The sequence below is a fragment of the Trichosurus vulpecula genome, chromosome 6, assembly GCF_011100635.1.
Source record: "Trichosurus vulpecula isolate mTriVul1 chromosome 6, mTriVul1.pri, whole genome shotgun sequence".
In the NCBI taxonomy this organism is placed as follows: domain Eukaryota; kingdom Metazoa; phylum Chordata; class Mammalia; order Diprotodontia; family Phalangeridae; genus Trichosurus; species Trichosurus vulpecula.
In genome coordinates this window covers 189,121,380-189,142,672 of record NC_050578.1, presented here as the reverse complement: position 1 = coordinate 189,142,672, position 21,293 = coordinate 189,121,380, and the positions used below count along the sequence as shown (strand labels likewise).

Below are 21,293 nucleotides of genomic sequence, written 5' to 3'. Positions count from 1 at the left end.
TTTGGAAATGTATTAAATATTAATTTATTTCTATCTTATGTCTTATACCCATACATCAATTCTAAGTTGAAGGAGATCTTAAGTTTTCAATATAGCACAGTTGCTTATTTTGTGAGTTAATTATTATGCTGTTAATTGTTGTGAGTTAATGGAATCCGAAAGCCATCTACTCTATTCTCTTTCACTTGGGGAAATCGAGTGGGGAATTGGAAGGAAGGCATCATGGAGGAGGTGTTCAATGAGTTCATTCATTCATTCACAAACGAAAAGGTGCCAAGGGCCTGCGGTTTATAGAGCACTCTGTGAAGGAGTAGAAAAAGATGCACAATTTAGAAAAGATTGTTCCTGTGAAGGCTACATCATAGTGATATGCTAAGACCTAATCACATCTAATTATAATATCCAGTGATATTTAGTATAAGGTACTTGATATTTACATGAACTCAGTCATGGAAGGTTATTATTGACTTGGGAAGAGTACACTTCCTGGTAGAAGTATCATTTAAATTGGATGGATAGTATTTATAGGGAAAAGAGGAGAGAGAGCATTACGAAACAGGATGAGCAAAATTGTGGGTGCAGAAGAATTATAGACCAATAATACTCTCCAGTGTGATAGGAGCATAGAGTGTACAAATGAAAGTGACATGAAGTAATTGTGAAAGACAAAGTGATGCTAAGTTATGTAGGAATTTGGATATGAGATAAATGAGTATGCCCTTTAATAGGAAAACAGTAAACACTGAAAGTTTGTGACCAGCAGTTTGACATAGACGTATCTATGTGGAAGGAAATTTGTTGTGGCAGTAGTGTGGATTCAATACACATTTACTAATTAAATTCAATAAACTTTTTTTAAATACCTACTATGTGAAAAGTATCTAAGGTGCTAGCATTGGAAATGTAAAGACAAAAAATAGCCCCTTTCCCTGAGGAGCCTATATTATAGTGAGAGGAATTGGCAAAGAATTGGATGTGCACGAGCAAGGAAAGTATGGAAGATGATGCTGAGGTTTCAAGCTTGAACCATTGGCGGGATGGTAGTAGAAATAGAAATCTGGAGATTTGGCCAGTCTAAGACAGAATATAATGAAGTCACTTTTAGACATAGTGTATTCAAGGTGACAGTGGGAGATAGAGCTATCCAATCGGCAGCTGAAAATGAAGAATAAATATTCAGGAAATGGATGAAAGGCAAGATGCAGAGATTTAGACGTCATCTTGGAGGTGTCATCAGTGAGCTCATGATTGAGTAGGAAAATAAACATTTCCTTGCTGAATTGCTATCATGGAAAATGATGAGATTACCGAGAGAGAGTAGGAAGGAAGAGATAAAAAAGAACGATTGTAGAATAGATTGGAGAGAGGATTCAAGAAGACGTGCTAAGGAGTTATTGTGATAGTCAATCAGTGAGGATTTAGTAAGTGCTTACTGTGTACCAGGAAGTATGTTAAGCACTGAAGATACAAAGAAAGGCTAGAGTTTCTCTCGCAAGCAGAGAAGTTCATGCTTGATCCTGTAAGGAAAAGACAGTACCTACAGATCATTGATAACAGTACTTTGCACACGACAAGACCCATTACTTTAGAAAAATCACTTTGGCAAGTGAGGAGAAAAGGAATTGGAATGGGGAGAGACTTAAGGAAAGGAGATCATATGGAAGACCGTGGCAATAGTTCAGGAAAGGTGTTATGGGAGCCTGAACTAAAGTTATGGCTGTGTGAGTAGACAAAAAGGGAGATAGATCTTTGAGAGGATGATTTCGGTAGAGCGACGGAGACAAAAGCAAGTACAGTTGAAGTAAAGGCAATAGATACAGGCATCTCACTTATAGAGATAAATAGATGGGAAGTACCATTCCAGGAGATAAGGAAGGTGCTTAATTTTTTGTTCAGTCAGAAAGAAGAAAAAACTGAAAGACAAGTTCCTAAAGGACTATAGGAAAAATAAACTAAAGGTCACACATAGAGGGATTAAGAGAGGCAGCATGGCATAATTAAAAGAGCATTGAGCTTGGAATCCAGAGAAGCATAGGTTTGAATTCTATGCTAAGCTACACAAATTTAAGAAAAAAAGAGGCAATCCCTTCCCTCAAAGAGTTTATATTCTAATGGAGGAATATAACACATAAAAGTTAACTGAAAAGTGGAGGGGGAGGGGGAGAAGATACTCACCTGGGGGCATGGTAGCAAAGTCCAGAGCCAGATGCTGAGCCAGTGGAGGAATGAAGGATGACTGGCCTGAGCCTTTCCTCAGAATGAAGGTTCTAGGAAGAACTCACCAATGGAGAAAGGAATGTTAAGGATAGAGGGACCCTCCAGAGTGAAAAGACAGCTGAGGCATGGTGGCAAGTACTGGAGACTCAGAACAGGAGCCAGAAGAGAAATGAAGGATAACTAGCTTCTTAGGTTCTTAGTTTTTCATATATGTATAAAACATATTAAATATATTAACATAGAAATATATAATTTATAGACATATATGTATATATATACAACATTTTGCAAACCTTAAAAAGCTACATGGCTGTCAGCTAGTATTACTCACCCTGACTACTTTTTATTCAACAAAGATTTCCTGATTATTTGCCATTTTTCCTGTGGAGACTATGAAGGCCTTGCCTTTGAACAAGGACTGTCTTACATACCTTATATATACTTGGAAACACAGTATTATCAGGGTTTTTTGTTATTCTTGCTATTGCCATTTTTCCTCTTGTCTTTTCTCATGTAAGATAACAGAAACTCTTGGAAGCCCAGACTTTGGCAATTTATTCAGAGTTAGGAAGATGAGACAGGGAAATCCTGAAAAGTTTTGTGACATTTCTTCCCTGAAAGGAAATAATAGGTAGATAGTGGGGAGAGAGGGGGGGGGCGGAGAGAAGGAGAGAGGGAGGGAGGGAGAGAAAGTAGAAGAAGGAGGGAGAGAGAGAGGCATTGAGATATAGGGATATAGAGAAGTATAGTATACAATTCCTCTTCAACATGTTATTTTTGATACTCATTAATAATCATGAAGAAATTCCCAACTGTTTCTCTTTGTCACATTGATTTTCATTTAGAAATTTCAGCAACAATAAGATCACAGATATTGAAGAAGGAGCATTTGAAGGAGCCTCTGGTGTAAATGAAATTCTTCTCACTAGTAACCGACTGGAAAATGTTCGCCATAAGATGTTCAAGGGATTAGAAAGCCTCAAAACTCTGTAAGCATCTTGTTTCATCATAACATTTTTGTGAATAATTGTTTTTCTCATACATGGAAGTGATTTAAAACAGGCAAATTTATTCATTGAGCAGCAATTTGTTAGACACCTACTGTGTGCATAACTCCTTGCTGGAAGAGACACAAAAATTGATGTGTAATTCAACAAGAATTTATTAATCATATAATACCTATCAAAGCAACGTGCTAGGTACTAGGGAGTCAAAGATGGAAATTAATGTGGTCCCTGTTGTCAATGAGCTCATAATTTAGTATGAAAATAAAATATCTCCTTGCTGAATTGATACCATGATGCCACATGGTTGTGTGGAGATAATAGTGCATTCTTAAAGTTTATGCCAGTGGATTGCAACTTATAGCAGTCGTACCCAAGTGCAAAAAGTTTTACGTACATGGCTGCTGATTAACTGTATGTCTCTTTTTTTAAATAAATAGACCATTTATTAAGTACTTAGTATATTTCAGGTGCTGTGATAAATAGTTCTGGGTATACAAATATAACCAGGAAAGATAGTCCTGATTTCAAGGAGCCTACATGTAGAAACAATACCTAAAAAGAAAGATGGAAAGGGGTAAAATATGGATGGGTGGCATAGTATAGAGATGGCCGGGAAGTGAATTGATAGCCTGTTTCCTGGCAAGATAAGGACCAATCTGGCTAAATTCACAAAGGCCCATCCTAAGGTTAACTATAAGATGATTAATTTTTCAGCCACAAAAATCATGGAAGACTATTTATCAAGGCTAGTAGTCTTGATCTGCATTTTTTCTTGGATCTCTGGTTTTACTGGTGTTGGGAGCTTCAGTTTTCCCAATGTGAGCTAGGCCGCTGCTCTCCTCTTATTCAATCCTATGCACAGCTCATTTTCTGTCAGTGGCACCTGTCCATGAGGCATGGAAATGAGAACTAGAGTCCTGCTCCCTTCTTAATTCCCTCTCTCCTTCCCGACCTACATAGTTTTCTGAAGATCGCCCACCCAATTTAAGAACTGAGGCAGTGTATCAAATCACAATGAAGTTCTTATCCAGATAAAATCTGGAGAAAGAAAATGGTATCATAGAGAACACATACTATCCTAAGGCTTAAGATATCCAGCCTAAAACTGGTTCACCTATGTCTTTGCTCATTGTTTTAAATATCATGAAATTCCCTGTTTTGATTAAGCATGTCATCTGAGTTTCTGGTTCTTGCCTACTTTAAGGAAGAGCAAGTAGCCGTGATCATGATAGGTGATGAGGATGCTTCATAAAGAAGACTGACCTAAACTTTCATACCTATATTGACTGGAGAAAAGCTTTCAAATTATTCTGGTTAATCTGATGACACAATAATACATTTATGTAATATCTGTGTGCTTACTTCTTTGAGGACTCATCTTTCTCACTGACCCATGCGTATGCTGGGGCTAAGCTAAGTAACAGGCAAATATATTCATTGAGCAGCAATTTGTTAGACACCTACTGTGTGCATAACTCCTTGAGGAGCCCTGCACACAACTTACATTTTAGTATGATATATCTCAGGTACATTATGCTTCCATATACTGGACAGGAATCCAACCACCATGTAGAGCAATATATACATGGGAAAATTCTTTCTAAGCACCACACAAAGGCAAACTAGCTAGCTCGGTGGTGCAGTGGATACAGCCCCGGACCTGGAGTCAAGAAAACCTGAACTCAGTCACTTACTAGCAACTAACTTAACCTCTTTCTGCCTCAGTTTATTCATCTGCAAAATAGGGGTAATTATTGCACCTACCTACGACAGTTATACCCAAAGTGAAATAATTTCTGTAAAGTACTTTGCAAAATTTAAAGCACTCTGTAGATGCTAGCTTTAATTTTTAATTGCAAATGAACTTTTAGAACACAGTTCATTTGTAAGTTGGATATATATGTGTGTGTATGCAAGTATGTATGTACTTTTTTCCCTAGACTCTATCACCCATTCTTGCTTAGTGGCAATTCGTCCATGATCCTCTTTCCTCTTCCTCTGTAATTATCCATGTAGCTAAAAGATGATAAAGCCATTCGCTCTCTCAAGCTTTTTCCCCATCCTTCCCACTATAATTCTCATAGTCTCATACCTCTGTTGTTTCTCTTAGGCCTACTAGGATGTATAAGTAGGTTATGAAGGTTAGCTTTGGCATTCACCCTTGCAGCCCTAGATTTAGAATGCTATGATTCTGATTTCCACCAAGCCACAATCCTTTCAAGACCCTGGTTCATTCTTGTTCTACCTTTCAACATTTATGGTTGCTAGAGCCAAGAAACTATACCATTCTGGAACTGAATAGAAACACTATTTAAGCTGTGGGTGGTGCAGTGGATTTAGCACCCAGACTGCAGTGAGGAAGACCTGAATTCAAATCCAGCTTTAGACACTTACTGGCTGTGTGGCCCTGAGCAAGTCACTTTATCCTATTTGCCTCAGTTTCCTCATCTGTAAAATGAGCTGGAGGAGGAGAAGGCAAACCGCTCTAGTATCTTTGCCAAGAAAACCCCAAATGGAGTCACAAAGAGTTGGACATAACTGAAAAAAACTGAACAAGAGCAACAGAATTCCTTCTCTGGTATAGTTTCAGTTAGATGGCTTCTGAAATTCCTTCCAACTCTGAAATTCTTTGATTCTAGATCTTCACATTTTCTGAAGATTGAAGATAACTGACAAGGCATTCTTTTTTAAGCTATGTCTCCCCCCTTTTTTTAGAGAGGAGGGACAGTCAAACTGTGCACTATACCCTTACTTTTATCTATCACTTGCTTTTACTAATATAGCCACAATGGCAGAGTGAATAAATCCCTAGGCTTCTAATCTGGAAAAACAGTTTCAAATACCACCACTGACTATGTGACCCCAGACACATCATTTCAATTTCAGATGCCTCAGGCATCCTCCCGGGACTTACTTAATAAAGCATATAGGACTTGCTGCTGATAAAAGCACATATCTCTTATGTATTGTATAATGGTATAAAGACATTCAACCCTTCACCATATTTTATATCAGTACCCATGAAGTTAGGACACCAGCTCATTTCGGTAATTGAGATGCATTTTCTGTGTACAGGAATGTTTTTAAATGCATCTCAGAGAAGTGCCATCATGCCCTTGTTTTAATATTTTAGTGTATTATATCATTTATTTAGTGGCATGAACAGGAAAATTGGTTTTTTAAATGATGCAGGAATATATGAAGAATATCACAAATAATCAGCCAAAATTTTACCTCTGAAAGGATTTTTCAGTCAAGAGATAAACAATTCAGCTGCTTTATGGGCAGAATCACTTTTGTTGCAATGTTATAAAAAGCTCATTATAAGAAATCATGATTGCAATAGCTTAGTAATAATAATATATGGTAATAAACATTGGAATCCTAATAATGAAATTCTTATAATCAAGTATAATTCTTTTTATGACAGTAGCACTAGAAATAAGAATGTGGTTATAACTATATTAAAATCAGGAATAATACTGTTTTTTGCATTGTTTCACTAATAAGCACTATGCTTGTGGCTTATAAATATACTTCTCATTAATAAATTATATAGAAAATAATAATGAAATACTGTAGGATGGGCTTGTTCTGCAGGGTGTTCCTAAAGTCTAGACACATAGGCAAAATGCATATTTTCAAGAAATGAAATGAAAGAAATTTTCAACATTTTATTTAATTGGAATGTTAACAAATAACATCTTCAGTATGATTTCCATCATTTGTAATGCAAAAGTTGATGTGCTTTTCAAGATTCACATGAACTCGATGCAATAACACCACATTGCCATCAATTTTAGCACATTTACTCTTTATGCATTTAATCAAGTGTGTTGCATCTGTGATTTTCATTGAATACACCTTCTCCTTTAGCATGCCTCAGAAAAAGAAGTCAAGGGAGCTAAGGTCTGTTAATATTCCAAATATTTCAAAATATGCATTTTCTTATGTGTTCAGACTCTAGGGACACCCTGTAGATTTCTGCTAGATATAATATCAATACAATTCTTTATTTCTGTAACAATATCGTTTATTTTTCAGGATGTTGAGAAGTAATCGCATAACCTGTGTAGGAAATGATAGCTTCATAGGACTCAGTTCTGTACGTTTGCTTTCTTTGTATGACAATCAAATTACAACAATTGCTCCAGGAGCGTTTGATACCCTTCATTCCTTATCCACGTTGTAAGTATTGATGGTAACTTATTTATTGATTGAATTAGCCAGTTAAAGATTTAGTTACATATTTTCAATAATGTCTCAGTAGCAATATGATGTCCTCATTAGGCATAGATAATAAAAAAGAATTACTAAAAATTGAGTGTCCAAGATACCACTGCCATTCAGGAGCTCATGCATTTTTCTTAAAAAGTGACAAACTGATGAATTTTGCTTAGTTTAATTCTAAAACTACATTGACTACAAAAATGTAGATCATTTCTTTTAATCAAGTGAAAATGTGACAATGTAGATGAATAATTCAGTCTAACCAATCTTACATCACTGAAATAGAAAAGTTGTTAGTATACTACCCACCCCAATAATCTTACATTGATCTGATTATTTGCAATGTAAATAAGGTGGGTCATAAAAGTAATTTTTCAGTGTGGAGTTATACTAAAAAGAGAAACCTAGTAGGTAGTGTTGTATTTAGGGTCAGAGGACCTGGGTCTTAATTCCAGCTCTGCTCTTGACCAACTATGTAACCTAGAGAATGTTACTCCTCTTCTCTGATCCTCAGGTACCCCATTCTTAAAACTAAAAGGTAGGACTAGATACTCTTAATGATCCCTCTCAGCTCTACAGTCTATGATTCTAAACTCTTAACAGTCTTGGAAGCAAATCATTAGTAAAATATTTCCTAGATGGGTGAAGAAAAAATTTTTCATAATCTCAGAAAAAAAAGAGTTGGGGATGAATGTAGCTGGTGCTTAAAGAGTATTTGTGTATAGTGTGCCTACAACTTAATTAATACTTTGTATAGTGCATAACAGTAGTGTTAGACATGATTAATTTCCAAGCAGTGGTTTGCATCTAAATGTATTGTTATAATTTAATGGGTGGGAAATAAAGGTTACTGGAGAGGATGGAAAAAGAAAAAAAAACTTGTTTCACATAGCCCAAGTCAGTAACAGAATTATTTCTGAGGGAAGCATCCATCAGTAAAGCACTTAATCCTCTTTCCACATAAAATGTGACATTTTACACCTAGTGACTAATTTGTGCATATTAAAGATGGCATGTTTATAAATAATGGAATTGTCAATAGGTTTGTGTTCAAGTGGTGAGATGCCAAAAGTATTGGGATTTGTAGAAGTAAATTCATTTTTATAACTGGCATGTAATCAACTCAGCTGTCACTTTAGATGGGAAACCTATTCTCTGGAGCAAATAAGAGATGGAAATCTTGAGATGACAAATTAATGAAATAGCTGTTGTCAGGTTAAACCCAATAATATAAAGTAATCAGCCTTCATCTTTATATTGAATTACCACATTATCAGTGCAGGATAGTTTGACAGCAAGTCAGATCTCAGACAAGTTTAAATTACTTCTAAATGAGATATATCAAGATACACTGCATAAATCCAAAATTGCTGCCTTCAACTTTATTTTTTGTATAGAATCACTTGAAGGATTTTCTTCTGGGATTTTTTTTTCTCCCCCAAGTATAAATGGAATGTTTGAGCCAGGGAAAATGCATCTAGTATGTAGTGTATACCTGTGTATAAATGAGAGATGGGAAGAATATCAAAATAGAGAGAAGCAAATCAAAAGATTTACCCCCAATTCTCTCTTCCCTGCTTTCTACTATCCTTCACAGGAGCTAAACTAGTATGCTCCAGGAAAGGCTTCCCCTCTTTATATTAACATACTGTGCTTTGTAAAAAAATAAAGTTGTCCTAACTAAACTGTTCATTGTTTATATATGGTTCTTAGAAACCTCTTGGCCAATCCTTTTAACTGTAACTGCTACTTGGCTTGGTTGGGAGATTGGCTTAGGAAGAAACGCATTGTAACAGGAAATCCTCGATGTCAGAAACCTTACTTCCTAAAAGAGATTCCGATCCAGGATGTTGCAATTCAGGATTTTACTTGTGATGATGGTAAGAAATACAGATGTTCATTCATGCATTTTCATTCATTCAATGTTCTTATATACTCATTTATCATGTGCAGTTTTGTATCATAATTATTTGCTACTTCTGTACTAAGCTGAAACTCTGTGAGGGCAGGAACAATGTCTTCTCTGAACTATTACTCTAAAGCCTAGTCCTTACTACAGTGTGCTGAACATAACAGGTGCTTTGAAATGCTAATTGAATGGAATTAATTCATATAGTATTTTTAAAGGTATCCTATGTACAAGGCTCTATGAGACATATTTGGTCAACGAAATTTTCACATGGCTGGTTCCTTTCCTTTTATGCTTTCAAAATTATCCAAGATATTCAATTCAGGAAATATTTCCTTCCTATGGAAAGGTCACATATCTAAGCAGCAAAATATATACCCAGAATTGTTGGTGTTTTTAAAATTCCATGGACCGTATTTTTACATATGATTTTGTTTCTGAATATTTAAGAGACCACTTTCTAATATTTATTTATACTGCTGTGTTGGCAGTGTGTCCTAGAATTCTTAAACATACAGATTCAGATCTAAGTCCTGGCCCCAGCTTTCTGCTACTATCTGTGTCAGCTTAAACAGGCCTCAGTTTCTACTGTCATGCTTCCAAATTTCAGTGGGTCCACAATCTCATGAATATGGTTAATTTCATCTAGATGGCAGTACATCCAGGACATCTCATCCTATGAGTCTTTAGGTTTCTTTATGTGAAAGTGAGATAGGATACCTCAAGTCCTTTCCAGTTCTCAGAGATTCCAGGATTCTACAATGACGGTATCTGAGTAACTAGAATAGCTTCAGAATTGCTTTACTGTCCCAATGCTTTGAAATTATTCTTTGAGCTATTCCTTTGTGGTACCTTCAGCAAGTCAGCTTACATTTGTAAAGTCGGAGCGATAATAATAATTGAATTACCTACCTCATAAGGGCACTGTGAAGAAATCACTTTGTAAATCTGAAAGGATCATATTCATGTGAGCTGTTGTAGCTGTTACTGCAGCTGCTCCATCAAAGGGCTTTTTAAACATAAAAATGTTCATTAATCTAATAATATATTGTGCATATATCCAAAATTAACTGTATAAATAACAACAGTGCTTCTAAGAGCTAGGGTAAGACTTAGAAGCCCATGGTTCTAATCTCAGCTCTGTCACTGTGTGACCTTAGGAAAGCTAATTAAACTCTTAACCTTAGGTGCATCACTTGCAAAATCGAGGTAAATAAACTTGCCCTTCCTACCTCACTCAGTTGTTATGAAGAGAAAATGAGATATAACATATGTGACAATATGTTATGGTCTATAAAGAAGTAGTAGTAATTAGTAGAAAATTAGTAGTAGTAGTAATGTTGCCAATATTGACAAATTAAACGCCACTCGTTGATTCTTTTATCTTGCTATTTTTTTAAATTCAGCATAGGATAATGCACATACAGAAAATAGTTGACAATATGTTACAGCTGGGTTGGATTAGTCAGAATAATGAATCCTATGAAATGGTTGGATTGTTCGATTGCACGCTGAAATTTCATTGGGCTAGAAATAATTTCCATATTTTATGTAATTTTAATTTTGAATAGTTTAAATTTGAATATTTGCAACCACTTTGGGGGATTCATTATCTTCATTAATTGGAACATAGCTGTATTCTCTCCCTTCATGATTTTGCTTTAGTTTAGTTTGTATAGTTTTCTGTAAATCCATGTTTACTTCTTACAAGTAGCTAAATAAAGACATCACATTAGAAGCTGCTACAGACATTTTTGGTCTATTTGGAGTTCTGCTTTAAAAGGTTATAAAAAAGGATTACGTAAAATTCCTGGTGTCTTTTGAAATCCAATGTATATAAATAACATGAATGTTCAGTGGTAGCTTAATGTTCTGTGCCTTTAGAGATCCTGCGGTGTAAAATGGTAGTGTTTGTTAAATAGAATTAAGTAGATTAAGTCCCTGCTGGCTATAAAGTCATTTTTGAAAATATAAAACTGGGCATATTTGTGTTTCCTCTGGCAAACCAGGAAATGATGACAACAGCTGTTCTCCACTGTCACGCTGCCCAGCAGAATGTACTTGCCTTGATACTGTGGTCCGATGTAGTAACAAGGGCCTGAAAACCTTACCAAAAGGAATCCCCAAAGACGTCACTGAATTGTAAGTAAGCCCCACAGTTTACTTAATTTCCAAAGTCACGTTTTCTCTCAGGTTTTTTGTGGCACCTTGAGTTGAATACAGTCAAAGAAGGTTCATGTACCAATCAAATGAAATTCCTTGGTTACACCTGGAGATGTTAAAGAAAAATGGTGAACGGATGGAGGGACAGAAGAAAACCCACCCTATAAACTGCATGTTGTCTTTGCATTGGAACAATTAGCTATGTATTACTTTACGTGACATAATATAATAGAAAATTGTTATTATTCAGTTTTTCAGTTGTATCTGACTCTTCATGACCCCATTTAGGGTTTTCTTGGCAAATGTACTGGAATGATTGGCCATTTCTTTCTCCAGCTTATTTTACCGAGGAGGAAACTGAGGCAAACAGGGTTAAGTGAGTTGTCTGGGCGGGTCTCAGAGCTAGTAAGTGTCCGAGGCCAGATTTGAACTCAGGAAGAGTCTTCCTGACTCCAGGCCTGGTGCTCTATGCACTATGGCGCCACCTAGCAGCCTGACCTATGGTGGAAATAAAGGCTAAGTAAGGTGACTTATGTTTAAGTCTTGACTGTGCTATATAGTTCCGTGGCAAAGATACTGGAGTGACTTGCCATTTTCTTTTCTAGTGGATGAAGGCAAACAAAGGTTAAGTGACTTGCCCAGGGTCACATAGTAGTAATCATCTGAGGCCAAATTTGATCTTGAAAAGATGAGTCCTTGACTCCCAGCCCAACGCTTCATCCACTGTGCCACCTAGCTGCCTACTTTGGGCAAATTACATCATCTTTCTAGGCTTCAGTTTTTTCATCTCTAAAATGAAGGAGTCCACCTAAATAACTTACAATAACCCTTAGAACCATAGATCAAATACATATGATATTTAAATATGAGGGAGAGGAATATAGAGAGATCCTAATAAAAAGAGGCCAATCTGAGATCATAGGTTTCATTGAGTGGGATAAGACTGATAACCAGAATATGATTTGTGTGTGTGTGTGTGTGTGTGTGTGTGTGTACGTGTACTCGTAGGCCACTCTGTGGGTCTGTATTTTGCAGAGCAGTTCGAGATGTGCATTGGTGAAGGCAGTTTCCTCATTGATATTTCCCTACACTAATGAAATCAAATGTTTCCTACCCCAATATTCATGTGAGGATGAAAATCTGGGAACCAGAGTAGAGGTAGAAACAGAAGTGATTTTTGTCAGTTGAGTAAATTAGGGGTTCCTAGATGTTAGCAAAGCATTCAACAAAGTTTCTCATGCCAGTCTTGTGGAAAAGATGAAGAGATGTGGACTCAGGTAGATTCAGAACCCGTTGAAGAACTGAATCAAGAGAGTCGTCCTTAATCAGTTGGTGTCAGTTGGAAGGCTTCCAAGGAATTGCCCCTGAGATCTGCAGCTGGCTCTGTGCTGTTTAAAACTTTTATCAGGGATTTAGATCAAGAGGTTTGCCTATCACATTTGCAGGTGATTCAAGGCTAAGAGCAGTAGCTAACATGCCAGATGACAGAGTCTGAATTCAAAAAGATCTTGACTGTCCAGCATATTGGGTCAAAAATCAAATCAAATCAAATTTAGTCAGCATTAATGTCGTATTACATTTAATTCACAAAATCAGCTTTGCAAGAACAAGACAAAGGAGGCTTGGCTGGACAGTGGTTTAGCTGAAAAAGATCTGGGAGATTTCCTGGACTGCAGGAGTTCAATATAGGTTCATAATGGTAAGCAAGAAAGCTAATGGAGTCAGGCTTTATTGAGGAAGAGAGTGCTTCCCTGAAAAAGAATGGATAATCCCTCTGTACCCTCTCCCTACCCCCAATACCTTCAGACTTCACTATGTTCAGTTCTGGCATCTCTTTTAGAGATGCTATAAAGCAAGTCTCTGTCCTTGTCTGGACCTCTGTTTACTTATCTGCAAAATGGAAGAATTTAAGTACATACAGTATACATACAATGAATACAAAAGTGGAAAAAAACAAGAAAACTGAATCAAATATTGTATAATCATAATGATCATCTGGAAATGAGCTGTGAATGATCCTAACTTCATCTGTCTTCTTTCTTTGAAGAGATGGAGTACAACATATGTGGGATTTTCCATGTGTTGTCATATGTGGTCAGCGTGTGGTGGGTTTTGCATTAACTGTTTCGTTTTTTAATCCTTGCTATGACTTAACTCACTGGATAGGGGAAAAGTGGTGTGTATTGGGATATGAATTAATATTCTGAAAAAAGCAAAAGGCACCAGGAAAGTAACTGCAAAATTAAATATAATAATAGTCAGCTTCATGTAGTAGCTAGAGAGCCAGCCTCAGAATCAGAACAAGTCCCATCTCAGACACTTACTGTCTGTGTGATACTATTCCCTATATAATTCTCTAAGATTGTCAGTTTCAGCATAGTTACAAATCTCCATTGGTGGAGGAAGTTTTCTCAGGGAGAGCTCCCAGTGAATCACAAAGCCTAGCAAAAAGTAAAAGAAAATGAGGGGGTCAGGCTTAAAGATAATCATCCTTAAAGTTCTTTCCAGCTTTCACGTTGTCATCCTATTCTATAAGAACAGCCTTTCCACTTATAGCTCCTATTTTTTTCATTCATAACACCATATTTGACAAGTCATTTAAGATAAAATGCAGTGATCCAAGAGAGTCACCAATTATTGGATTCTACTTTGTTACATTTAGAATTCTGCAGATTTGCATTTGACCTGTCCTTTATAGTTTTCTAGGATCATAGATCTAAAGAGAGAAAGGACCTCTGAGGTCCTCTACCTCATTTTAGAGATTAAGAAATAGAGGCCCAAGGAACTTAAGTCATTTATCCAAGGTCACAGAGACAGTAATCATCAAAAGTAGGATTCGAAACCTGGTTTTCTAACTTTAGAGCACTGCACTTTCCCCACTGCAATGAATTTTGCCTAAGCATAAAGTAGCACGTGGAAATCCCTTAACTGTCTTTCATTTCCATCCCTTTAAAGTTTTCATTTCTTCTTCCCTTTTGCAACAATGAATAATTGCCTAAATATACATTCTTAAAAATATCTTCCTGCCCTTCCAAATAACCATTTGATAGCTACAGTGCACATACATTTCTTCTCAAATGTATCTTCCTGAACTTTATTGCTTAAGTGACAGAATTGAATGTCTATAAGCAGTAACTATTATAACCAGGGCTTCAGTGGGCCCCTCATTGCACCATCCGTCTCTACCAGGTGGTCCCTGTCCTTTTATTTGACTTCCTCTGAAGAGTACAGGCATCAGCTTTAGAAACATTACCTCATTCATTCATTCATTAATTCAACAAATATTTATTGAATGTGTATATGGGAAATCATAGATGATTTATATCTGTTCACCATGTACTGCTTTTGATTGTCATATACAATAATAATGTTTTTGCACAAAATAAACATAAGGCTTCCTATTAAAATATTTTGCACATGTGATGGAAATACAAAGTCATATATGTTGATATGAATTTTATATGCAGGCAACTTACTCCTGACAAAATTCTTTATGTGTGACATATAAGTACAAATGATATTAAATTGTTACATAATTTGGCACAAATATAAGTAGATATTTCTGGACAAGTTTGGAAAATAGTTTCTGTTATTTTTAATTATTGTCATATAATTTCCCCTTAACATTATTTAACATCTAGATATCAATACCACACACTGAATATTTCTGACTTTCCAGTAAGGCTCTTTATTAGACTCAAAATACCTCTCTCTTTCTCAAGCACATGTGATCCTGTCTCCCTCTAGTGGCTTCAACCCACAGAGAAATGGAGAAAGAACAGAAGAAAGAAAAAAAAAGGCCAAGGAAGTAATGGGCAGAAAGCAGAAAATTTAAGTGTGGCTAAGAAGAAATCATGACTGATGTCCCATTTGTATACAAATATCTATTATGGGTTTCAACCTCTTATATGTTGTTTTTTATAACAGTTTTCATTTTTAAGTACTGGGATCAAATTTTTATCTTGGGAATCTTCTCACAGTTACTCCTCCATATATTAAAAAAAAATACCAGCCTCAGCTTTCACTCTACAGCTTTTCCACAACAGTGACGTAGGAGTTGTGACATGTCCAGCATGCCAAAACTGTTTGTAGACACATTCATAGCCAGATGGCTTGTGTTGTTCAAAGATATCTGCATCATTCAGCTTCCATATTCTAAGAAAGAACAGATTGTGGGAGAAGATGTGGCCTTTGGACCAAAATGTAGAAATGAATTTTCTTTTTGCATGAATTTTATCTTTTATTTATTTTTTTCTAGTTTGAATGATAGGACTAGTTACTTCGTTGGCATTGGGGCTTCCTGGATGAAGATTAGGCTAAAATTCTATCACTGCTTCCTTTGATTTTGTTTGACTCTGACAAGACATGGCACGTACAAATGTCCATGTTTATGCGGCTATTTTTCCCATGTGTAGACTTTCTTTGTATATTTGACAAGTTTCGAGTTATATGGTTGAATATGTGGTGATTTGCCATCTCCTATTAAAATCAGTAATACTCAAGCAGGTATTTGTAAAAATTTACATTCTGACAAAATGAAGCCTGATTATATTAAGGTAAAACTAAGTCTATCAGAGCTGTGGAAGAGTTGAAAGAGCACTGGTTTGGAACCAGAATCCTAGCTGTACTTTTTACTCCCTCTATGACATTGGACAAGCCACTCACACTCCCTAAGCCTGTCTCCTTATCTTTAAAATGAGGGATGAAAGGAATCTTAGAAGCGTTCTACATCTAGCCATCTCTAAATGAGATATTCTCCGATATAAGTCACAGTATCTCCGTCCCTAAGATTATCAGTTTATATGCATACTAGAATAGTATAATAAATCTCTTCTTCGTTGGTAAGCTTCCATTAATAGTTACTGTGTCCTTGGAATCAGACTATGTGACCACAGGCAATGGGAATGATGAGCAAAACATTTGGTTGACTAAATTCACTGGGACGATCTTACTGTCATGTGAATACATAGGTACCTGACTCTATTAAGTTAACCATGGGGAAATGAACCAACTAATCTGGCCACAGCTGGATGAATTTGACCTAAGTTTAACACACACACACACACACACACACATAATCAACCTGATTAACAGATGTAATCTTTTCTTCACCCTTAAGTAATGGATCCCTACTGAAGCACATGTTGTCATGAAGCTAAATTGTGTAATCCCTGGCCTCAATTAAGAATGAAATATCATTAAGCTAATATATTTTGACACTGCTGTTATTTTAACATGAATAATGTATTTTTCTTTGTATTTAGGTATTTGGATGGGAACCAGTTTACCCTGGTTCCCAAGGAACTTTCGAACTACAAACATTTAACACTCATGTGAGTACCTTTCTTCCCAATATTTTTCTTCTTTAGGCTTTCTATTCTGTTTAATGAAATGGGGGTGGGGGAGGTGGGTGGAAGAGAGACAGGGAGGAAATTGTAGAAAATGTCGTGAACCTTTCAGATAATATAATTCCTTCACAGACAGATGCCTCCAGCTTCTCTCATTTAAGTTCTGGATCATAAGCCACATCTTGAAATGTGTAATATATATCAGAATATGATAGAGTCCTAGAGCAGGGTTTCTCCTTCAATTCTTGGGGAAACACAAACACAGTGATGTCTTGTCTAGCTAAACATAGAATTGTGTAAATGGTAATCAAAATATGAAACTTCTGCTGGTAAATGATCGAGTCTATTTTTATGAGCTCTCATTTAAATAATAAAACCAAGAACATAAAGAAACTTTATTCTTGATCTCATGTCACACATTGAAGAAGACCATTCATAATGAAAAATAATGACTATCAGGAAAAGTAGTAGAAAGAACATTGGCTTTGGAGCTAGAGAAAAAGGTTAAAGTCCTGTCTCTGTCTCTTACTGTCTGTCTGACTTTAGGCAAATCACTTCAATTCTCTATGCCTAAGTTTCTTCATTTGTGAAATGAGGGGTGTAACTAAACGCTCTCAAAGATCCTTTTTACCTCTCAATCTATGAGCCTATGACATGATATTTTCAGTTACAAAGCATTTTGCATGGATTATCTGCTGTAATCCTCACAAGCAATCTCATGAGTATTACTGCCATTGCATGCATTACTGTCAATATTTTACAGATGATGAAACCAATGTTCACAGAAGCTAATTGACCTGTCCACAATCATGCCACTAGTAAGAGTCCCTTGACAAGGCCGATTATGTCTTCTGAGTCTATTATTGATTTAATTTATTAGATTTTAAATTTTTAGACATTTTTGTCATGTAAGTTAAAAGGACCTCAGTGTTACAAATTCTCCTTTAAAATCTAGTCTTCAAATTAGCTGATCACAATTATATCATGGGTTACAAAAATACCTTCATCCTCCTATTGTGGTAATGTCCTACTGACATATCATTCTCTTTGGTTTAATATTAGACAACATAATCTTTTAGGTCATATTATTAAGTCAAACAGAGTCACATAATTTTGTTACCTTATTTGGTATTTGGATCTTTTATTATTTGTACTTTAAAATGAAGTATCTAACTATAAAAATTCAGGTAATTACATGTATAATATTTAAAGAGCAAATATATTTTCACCATTTTGATTGCATAGCTTTAGAGTAATAAGCATGATTAATGTTAAGGCACCAAGCTGGTAACATTTTTTCATTTTAATTTACTTCTATAGAATTCTACAAGGATTTGAGAGATTTATGATGGGTCAGTGTGTTTATATGAAAGTACATGCCAGATGGCTAGGTAACAGGAAATATCTTTCATAGCTAAATAAAAATTCATTCTTCAGGATGAGGTTGGTAAAATTATTGTGGATCAGTCAATGTGTTGAAATCATTTTCAAGGTTGTACCAATTGATAATCATCTTCAAATAACATAAGTGCTCCTATATGAAAGAGGAATTGGACTTTTCAAACTTGGTCCTAAAAGGCAGAACCAGGACAAAATAGAAGTTGCAAAGACAGATGTCAGTTTTATTCAGGGAAAACTTCTTAACAATTAGAGCCCTCCAAAATGAGAATGGGCTCCTATGGGAGGGAGAGAAGACTTCTCCATTCCAGGAGTTCTTCAAATATAAGCTAGGCTGCTAAGGGATATGGAAAGCAAACCCCCATTCCGAAAGTTCTTCAAGGAGAAGCTAAATGTGCTTTTGTAAAAGATATAGAAGGGGTTCCTGTTTGGCTATGGGTTGAATTAGATCCTATTTGAGGTATCTTTTGATTCTGAGAACCAATAATTCTGTTATTGAAAATAACATTTTGAAGAAATGTGAACAGATTTGTTTGAATGGGGGAACTTACTTAATTATATAATTAAGAGAAAATCAAAGACCTTCAAATATAAGGAGTTTGTGAAACATATAGAAAATACTAGGAATTGATTATATGCAGTCTATCTGTCCTATCAAATTTGACATAAGACCTAGGCCCAAGTCACAAGTCTGGCACTTAATCTCATGACCTTATGCAAATCAATTCATTTTTTTTTGAGTCTTGGCTTCTTCATCTTTAAAAATAAGGAGTTGCACTAGATGAGTTCAAAGACTCCTTCCTGTGATCCCTGTGGTACATGTAAGATACTTATTTGCTTTTAGAAGAATAATATCAAAGCAAACATGTAAAGTACATTTAGTTCTCAGATAATAACCACAACAGTGTGTATGCATATATGTGTGTGTGTGTGTGTGTGTGTGTGTGTGTGTATTTTAGATACTATTCTCCCTTAGATTCAAGTTTTGTTGGGAAGGTATATGAAAAAAAATCAATATTTATATCAAAGTCTTTATTTTGGACACAATTATAAATTTAGATACAATATGCCTTCCAATTATATTTTAAGGTAATAAAACCATCAGTTCAAATGAACCATTTATTAAATTGAATATACTTTTATTTATCAAATTGAGGCTTTTTTATTTTCAGGTAGTCTGGAGTAATAATTTGACTATTCCTACTAACAAAAACATTATTTTCTTCCAACTATTTCTAACATTTTCAGATTTTTGCCTTGTTCCAAATGACTAAGTTTCTGCATTTTTTTTGTAGAGATCTAAGTAACAACCGAATCAGCACACTTTCTAATCAGAGCTTCAGCAACATGACACAGCTACTGACCTTGTAAGTTTAAACTTGTAACACTGAGTATTGAAAATGTACAAGTCATGTTGAATAATTGATGTCTGGTAGACAAGTAATAGGAGAAAAGTATTAAAATCTTATTTAGTTTAGAAACCTGGAAAATACCTATTTTTCCTAACTGCTTTGGATACAGGAACTTCATTTGGTTATCTTCTGTTTCTGTCATATTCTATTACCATGAAAAAAAACTATCATATATATTTTCAGAATTCTTAGTTACAACCGTCTCCGATGTATACCCGCTCGGACCTTTGATGGGTTGAAGACTCTTCGTTTACTGTAAGAATCTTTCATTTAATAAAATGTCATCTTATACAAGCAGCCCATTTTACTAATAATGTCCTTAGTAATTTGTCTTATTAATTCCTTTCCTGATTGATTGGGGGTTGGAAAAACAGAGTTAATTTACCTCTGGAAGGGGGAGAAATGAATGTCTTAGCATGACATAGAATAAAAAACTCTGCTTTGGTCAATTATAAATTAAATTTGTTGGATTAGTTATCATACATGAAATAAATTCTTTTTAATTATGCCATAAATTACTTATTCAAAAAACATAGGAAATTTTATTTGGCTATTTCTTATCTTTAGGTCTTTGCATGGAAATGACATTTCTGTTGTACCTGAAGGAGCTTTCAATGATCTTTCCTCTTTATCACATCTGTGAGTAGTTCTTCCACAAAGAGTGTTAATGTCTATTTAAATACATTAAAGTCTCTCATTTGTATTTGAAATAAACATAACTTGTCTGCCCAAAATCTCACCATATTGAGTCTTCTCAAAAAAAATATAAGGTACTCAAATGACTTGAAAAGATTTCTGACCATTTTAGTATAAAATACATTTTTCAGTCTGCCAAGTGAACCCAAGGTTGATTAATTAATTGTGTAAGAGAAACTATCGGGACTAAGGAGATTTTAAAACACTACAAATTAAAATGTAGGAGAAAATTGTGTATAGATTACCTCATATTAAGTAAAACTGAATTTGTTTCTTCTCTTCCATAGACCTAAGAATATTGCCTCAAATATGAAGGAAAATGTTATTTAAAATATTCATATTCTGATCTACCATGTTTCATTATGATATAGCACAAATCCTCAGAATACCAGAATCAACCTCCCATTTTCCAAGTGGGAGGCTGAAAATTCACAGGCCATACAGGGGGCACAGTCAAAAATTTGTTTTGTTTGTTTGTTTGTTTTTTAGTATTATCCATTTGGCAGCTATGTGAAAAATGAATAGGCAAGAAGAGAGACTTTGCTCATCCTCCCACATCTGAAGTGTTGTGTTCAGTTCTGGGCTCCACATTTAGGAAAGACATAGATAAACTAGAGGGTGTCCAGAGGAGATCAACCATCATAATAAAGGGGGTTCAAGTTAGACCATAAGAGGACTGGTTGAAAGAACTACATATGTTTAATCTGAAAGAAAGAATATATTAGGGGGAATGGGATATTGTCTTGAAGTATTTAAAGTGCTGTCATGTTGGGAATGAGATTAGACTCATTTGGCTTCATCCAAAGGAATAGAGGTAGGAATATGTAGTAAAAATTTTAAAAAGGAAAAAAAATAAACTTAATAGAAGGAAAAACTGCTTGATAGTTAGAGCTCTCCAAAAGAAGAATGGGCT

The 21,293-nt window shown here is 35.5% G+C and overlaps 1 protein-coding gene across 1 annotated transcript in view; it reads left to right on the top strand.

Moving 5' to 3' along the window:
• SLIT2 (slit guidance ligand 2) overlaps positions 1-21,293 on the top strand; it is a 188,185-nt gene that overhangs the window by 82,634 nt on the left and 84,258 nt on the right. The window contains exons 16-23 of the mRNA XM_036765066.1: positions 3,063-3,206; positions 7,269-7,412; positions 9,168-9,334; positions 11,373-11,505; positions 16,791-16,859; positions 19,568-19,639; positions 19,868-19,939; positions 20,252-20,323. Coding sequence (XP_036620961.1) covers positions 3,063-3,206; positions 7,269-7,412; positions 9,168-9,334; positions 11,373-11,505; positions 16,791-16,859; positions 19,568-19,639; positions 19,868-19,939; positions 20,252-20,323 — 873 coding nt within the window. The remainder of the gene's footprint in view (positions 1-3,062; positions 3,207-7,268; positions 7,413-9,167; positions 9,335-11,372; positions 11,506-16,790; positions 16,860-19,567; positions 19,640-19,867; positions 19,940-20,251; positions 20,324-21,293) is intronic.